Genomic DNA, 7,154 nt, shown 5'->3' on the forward strand with positions numbered 1-7,154 from the left:
CACTTTTTGACTCCAGGGTCTGTATTCTAGTGTCTTAGAGTAGGAGTGCTGATCTAGGATCAGGTCGTCCCATGCCCATATGATCTTAATCACAATAATTTTCAAAAATAAAACAAATTATCCTAGATGCGTACTACTACTCTGAGACGAATGAATATGGTCTGCTCTGAAGTAACTTATCTTTCTATCCCTGTCTCACTGTCTTTCTAAAAGACATACACCCCTTCAAATGAGTGAATTTGGCTATTTCAGCCACACCCGTTGCTGACAGGTGTATAAAATCGAGCACACCGCCATGCAATCTCCATAGACAAACATTGGCAGTAGAATGGCCTTACTGCAGAGTTCATTGACCTTCAACGTGGCACCTTCAACTGTAAGTGCTGTTATTGTGAAGTGGAAATGTCTAGGAGCAACAACGGCTCAGCCGCGAAGTGGTAGGCCACATAAGCTCACAGAACGGGACCACCAAGTGCTGAAGTGTATAGTGCGTAAAAATCATCTGTCCTCGGTTGCAACTCTCACTACTGAGTTCCAAACTGCTTCTGGAAGCAACGTCAGCACAAGAACAGTTCGTCGGGACCTTCATGAAATGGGTTTCCATGGCTGAGCAGTCGCACACAAGCCTAAGATCAGCATGCACAATGCCAAGCGTCAGCTGGAGTGGTGTAAAGCTCACCGCCATTGGCCTCTGGAGCAGTGGAAACGTCTTCTCTGGAGTGATGAATCAAGGAGTTATGAATCTGGGTTTAGTGGACGCCAGGAGGACACATTCTAGATTGTTCTGTGCTTTGGAGAAGGCCCTTTTAATGTTTCAGCATGACAATGCCCCCGTGCACAAAGCGAGGTCCATACTGAAATGGTTTGTCGAGATCGGTGTGGAAGAATTTGACTGGTCTGCACAGAACCCTAACCTCAACCCCATCAAACACTTTTGGGATGAATTGGAACGCCGACTGCGAGCCAAGCTTAATCGTCCAACATCAGTTCCCAACCTCACTAATGCTTGTGGCTGAATGGAAGCAAGTCCCCGCAGCAATGTTCCAACATCTAGTGGAAAGCCTTCCCAGAAGTGTGGAGGCTGTTATTGCAGCAAAGGGAGGACCAACTCCATATTAATGCCCATGATTTTGGCATGAGATGTTCGACGAGCAGGTGTCCACATACTTTTAGTCATGTAGTGTATGTCACACCTTGTATACAGTCCAAGCCACAATCGTCACCCCCATGACCTCTTAGCAGTGACCTACTGTATGTCACATCCTCTCCATCAGTGCCAATGAGACTCATGTCACATGACATGAGGTATACCTAGGAACCTATCAGATCCTATGTCTCAGTCTGTCTCTCTCTGTCTGTCTCTCTCTGTCTGTCTCATCAGGAGACTCTGGTGGACTGGTGTGATGAGAAAGAACTCAATCTCATCTTGACAACCGGGGGGACCGGCTTCGCTCCCCGTGATGTCACACCTGAGGTAAGTGTGCGTGTCTGTCTGTCACCTAGCGATTGTACCTTGCTGTGTTACCCAGTCACGTTTTCTTTCTTCTTTGTCTACTTCCTCTTATCTGCACCCTTGTCTCGAAGGAAACTGTAACATGCAGATCCAAAATGACAATGGGTGGTGTGTGTCACTGAGAGGGGAAAGGAGTGGAGTGTGAGGGGAGGTGACTTGTACAGCCACACACAGGGCTGTCTGTCTGCTACTGTTACGAATGGTTCTCAGAAGTACCACTGGAGTCCCTTCATTTATCACCACTGAGACACTTGTGGGTTGGTTGAAGACCCGTACTCAGTAATATGGTATATGATAGCACTGTGTGTGTGTCTGGACGCTTAGTCACCATGAGGTCAAATGCTATTTCTAGGGGGTTTAGGCTTAAGGTTAGAATTAGTGTTAGAATTACATTAGTTTTAGGGTTAGGGTTAGTTTTAGGGTTAGGGTTAGGAAATAGGGTTAGGGTTAGGAACTAGGGTTAGTTTTAGGGTTAGGGTTAGGAGCTAGGGTTAGTTTAGGGTTAGGGTTAGGAGCTAGGATTAGTTTTAGGGTTAGGATTAGGAGCTAGGATTAGAGTTAGGGTTAGGAGCTAGGGTTAGTTTTAGGGTTAGGAGCTAGGGTTAGTTTTAGGGTCAGTGTTAGGAGCTAGGATTAGTTTTAGGGTTAGGGTTAGGAGCTAGGGTTAGTTTTAGGGTTAGGAACTAGGGTTAGGAACTAGGATTAGTTTTAGGGTTAGGGTTAGGAACTAGGATTAGTTTTAGGCTTAGGGTTAGGAGCTAGGGTTAGTTATAGGTTTAGGGTTAAGGTTAGGTTTTGGGGTTTAGGGTTAAGGTTAGGGTTAGGGTTAGGAGCTAGGGTTAGTTTTAGGTTTAGGGGCTTTAGGGTTAAGGTTAGGGTAAGAGTATAGGTTAGGGTTAGGTTTAGGGTTAGGGAAAATAGGATTTTGAATGGGACTGAATTGTGTGTAAGGTTAGCTGTACAATACTGTGTGTGTGTGTGTGTGTGTGTGTGTGTGTGTGTGTGTGTGTGTGTGTGTGTGTGTGTGTGTGTGTGTGTGTGTGTGTGTGTGTGTGTGTGTGTGTGTGTGTGTGTGTTTATTACCCAGTATCCCCCGCTTCTGTGTTGATGATCCCACTCACTGTAGGTGTCAAGGGATTATCTCCCTCTCTCTCTTTTCCTCTCTCTCCTCCCTCCATTGAGATATGCTTCCTTTACACTGTAGCTTCTCTCTCCCCCTCCTCTTCTTCTACCACCCTCCTTTCTCGCCCACCCTCTCTCTCTTTCCCTGACCACCTCCACTCTCTCTCTCTCCCTCCCTATCTCTTCTCCCTTCCCCATCTCTGCTCTCCCTCTCTCTCTCTCTTGCTCTCCTTCTTTCTCTCGTTTTAGTCCTCCCTCTCCCTCTCTCCTGAGTCCTAGCCCACGATGCTAATCAGTGGCTGGTACTCTTTGAAGTCTTCCCTTTCTCCTCTCTTTCTCCTCTCCCTCACTAATGGACTGTTTGTGTCACTAAGCTCAAGGGCACAGAACATACAGCTGGAGGAGAGAGAGAGAGAGAGAGAGAGAGAGAGAGAGAGAGAGAGAGAGAGAGAGAGACTTCTCTGCTTCTCAGTCTGTTGGGAACCTGCTGCATCAAACACACATACAATGTAGACACGCACATGGAAACTGATAGACGCACATGGAAACTGATTCAAACACACACACACCTGGTACTGATACACACACATGGTACTGATACACACACACACACATGAACATCGATACACACACACACATGGTACTGATACACACACACATGGAAATTGATACACACATACATGGAAACTGATACAAACACACGGAAACAGATACACACACACACACACACATGGAAACTGATTCAAACACACGGAAACGGATACACACACACACTTAGCCATGGAAACTGATACACAAACATGGAAACTGATGCACACACAAACACACATGGAAACTGATGCCATCATACATGAAAACTGATACACACACATATGAAAACTGATACACATACATATGGAAACTGATGCACACACACGCACATTGAAACTGATACACACAAATGGAAACTGATAAACACACACAAACATGGAAACTGATCCACAAACACATACATATGAAAACTGATACACACACACACACACACACACACACACACACACATGGAAAATGATACACACACACACACACACACACACACATGAAAATTGGTACCAACACACCGAAACTGATATACACACATGCACATGGAAATTGATACACACACGGACACTGATACATACACAAATGGAAACTGAAACACACACACACACACACGAAAACTGATTCACACACACATGGAAACTGATTCACACGCACATGGAAACTGATACAAACCGACACAGAAACTGATACACACACATGGAAACTGATACAAACACACAGAAACGGATACAAACACACGGAAACTGATAAACACATATGGAAACTGATATTAAAACATGGAAACTGATTTAAACACATGGAAACTAATACACATATGGAAACTGATACACACACACTCACATGGAAACTGATGTAAACACATGGAACCTGATATACACGAACATGGAAACTGATACACACATGAAAACTGATGCGCACACATACATGGAAACTCATTACACACACACACATGGAAACTGATATACACACATGGAAACTGATATACACACATGGAAACTGATACACACATACATGGAAACTGATTACACACACAAACATGGAAACTGATACACACACACATGGAAACTGATGCACACACACACGCATTGAAACTGATGCACACACACGCATGGAAACTGACACACACACATGGAAACTGATAACACACATGGTAACTGATAGACACACACACCAAAACTGATACACACACACACACACATGGAAACTGACACACACACACACACAAACTGATACACACACACACATGGAAACTGACACACACACACACACACGGAAGCTGATACACACAAACAAAAATAAACTGATACACACAAACATATAAAAACACAAACATGGAAGCACATGCAGACTTACATGCAAACATAAAATTCTCAAATACGTACACGCACACACACAAACATGCAAACAGATACACACAAACAATGTGTGTTCTCTCTCTCTCTCTCTCTCTGTGTGTGTCTCTCTTCGTTCCTCAGGCTACTAGAGAGGTGATAGAGCGGGAGGCTCCAGGGATGTCTCTGGCCATGCTGATGGGTTCTCTCAACGTCACACCACTAGGCATGCTCTCCAGGTGAGACACACACACACACTAACATGTATACTCTCCACACACTCGTACAGACACACACACACACACACACACAAATGTATACTATGTACACCAGAGGAGGCTGGTGGGAGTAGTTATAGGAGGACGGTCTTATTGCAGTGATGGAATGAATAGAACGGAGTCAGACGTCTGGATTCTATATGTTTGATGTGTTTGATACCGCATAACTACTCCCACCAGCCTCCTCTGGTTTACACACTCATTCACGCACATATACGCACTGTCATACTGTGAACCTCTAATACACATTGTTCTCTCGTGTGTGTGTGTGTGTGTGTGTGCAGACCCGTGTGCGGCATCCGTGGCAAGACACTTATCATTAACTTGCCAGGGAGCAAGAAGGGTTCACAGGTAAGAAAACAGAACCACTTTAACACCTGCACTCAGATCAGTGTTTCAGGGCCTGTGTTCACAAAGCGTCTCAGAGTAGGACTGCTGATCTAGGATCTGCTCTCCGCCTTTTATTCAACATGATTTAAAGGGTCAAAATGATGCTAGATCAGCAATCCTACTCTGAGACTCGTGGTGAATACGGCCCCTGGTCTCACGTTTACTTAGATCAGTGTCGATGTGACTGAGTACTTCTGGTAGTAAAGGTAGCATGCGTGTGCACACTCTACCTCTCTCTGTACCTCTCCCTCCATCTGTCTCTCCTTCTGTCTCTCTCACTCTCTCTGTCTCTCTCTCTGTCTTTCTCTCTCTACCTCTCTCTGTACCTCTTCCTCCATCTGTCTCCTTCTTTCTCTCTCACTCTCTCTGTCTCTCTCTCTCTCTCTCTCTCTCTACCTCTCTCTGTACCTCTCCCTCATCTGTCTCCTTCTTTCTCTCTCACTCTCTCTGTCTCTCTCTGTCTCTCTCTCGATACCTCTCTCTGAACCTCTCCCTCCATCTGTCTCCTTCTTTCTCTCTCACTCTCTCTCTCTCTCTCTCTCTCCCTACCTCTCTCTGTACCTCTCCCTCCATATGTCTCTCCTTCCTTCTCTCTCACTCTCTCTGTCTCTCTCTCTGTCTTTCTCTCTCTACCTCTCTCTGTACCTCTCCTTCCCATCTCTCTCCTTCTTTCTCTCTCACTCGCTCTGTCTCTCTCTCTGTACTTCTCCCTCCATCTGACTCTCCTTCTCTCTCTCTGTCTTTCTCTCTCTACCTCTCCCCCTCTACCTCTCTCCCTCTCCCTCTCTCTCTCTCTCTCTCTCTCTCTCTCCCCCTCTCGCTCTCTCTCTCTCTCGCTCTCTCTACCTCTCCCTCCATCTGCATCTCTTTCTCTCTTTCCTTCTCTCTCTCTCTGTCTCTCCCTCCATCTGTCACTCTTTCTTTCTCTCTCTCTCTTTCTCTCTCTCTCTACCTCTCCCTCCATCTGTCTCGCTCTCTCTCTGTCTTAATTCGATTTCAATTTAAGGGGCTTTATTGGCATGGGAAACGTTTACATTACACTCACAAAAGTTCCAAAACAATAAAGACATTTCAAACGTCATATTATGTATATATACAGTGTTGTAACGATGTGCAAATAGAAATTACTAAAGGGAAAATAAATAAACATAAATATAGTGTCATGACGTTGGCCTGTGGGTAAGGTTTATGACCCCCCCCATAAATACCTTTCTCCCTTCCCCTCTCTTACTGACCCTACTGAAGGACTGCTGTCCTGTTAAATATAGAGAGTCTGGGAACATCAAACAAATGGGGAAAGGAACCATATTATGGTAATAAAACCAGTTGGAAATATGCTTGATAACGTAATGAGTATGGATGTCAGTTCATTGTTATCTGTGACATTATGACTGATGACAGGACGACATAAACTGTACCTGGGAAAGTATACACCCTCTAGTTATCAGAGTCACATGGAATTGTTATGCAATTGAAATGTTTGATATTGAAATTGTTTGTTAGGAGATTAAATGTAATTTTAGCTTCCAAATGAGAGATTTGGGTTTTCATAAGGAAAGTGCCCTGCTTGATCAGTGGCCCACCCCTGTGAAGAGGAGGGGTTATAAACGATGAAACACATCCTTCCCCCTCTCCACTATATAAGCCTTTGACGAAAAGATAACCGTGGTTCCAGTACGTGAGGTCTGCAGCCTCTACGTTAGAAGGACACACATGTCAAGAACAGAACTAAGCCAACCTTGGCGTGAGCTATGGTATGAACTGGTATGAACTTTGAGCTTATTCACTACAGAAGTGATACTTCCTAGCCATTGAGTTAGCAGCGGCCACTGTCAACGTGGGCTAGGAAAGGACGGATGACGGATCCAGTCTAACAAACAGACGAAGATACCACCACGTATCCAATTTACCACCAGAGACATTCTTAAGAGTTTACAG

The 7,154-nt window shown here is 44.8% G+C and overlaps 1 protein-coding gene across 1 annotated transcript in view; it reads left to right on the top strand.

Moving 5' to 3' along the window:
• Positions 1-7,154, top strand: part of LOC115174606 (gephyrin) — a gene marked incomplete in the record, with an annotated part of 149,740 nt that overhangs the window by 40,674 nt on the left and 101,912 nt on the right. Inside the window, 3 exon segments of the mRNA XM_029733303.1 lie at positions 1,382-1,474; positions 4,693-4,787; positions 5,111-5,177. Of these exon segments, the coding sequence (XP_029589163.1) occupies positions 1,382-1,474; positions 4,693-4,787; positions 5,111-5,177 (255 nt within the window).

Source organism: Salmo trutta, chromosome 35, assembly GCF_901001165.1.
Source record: "Salmo trutta chromosome 35, fSalTru1.1, whole genome shotgun sequence".
NCBI classification, from domain to species: Eukaryota; Metazoa; Chordata; class Actinopteri; order Salmoniformes; family Salmonidae; genus Salmo; species Salmo trutta.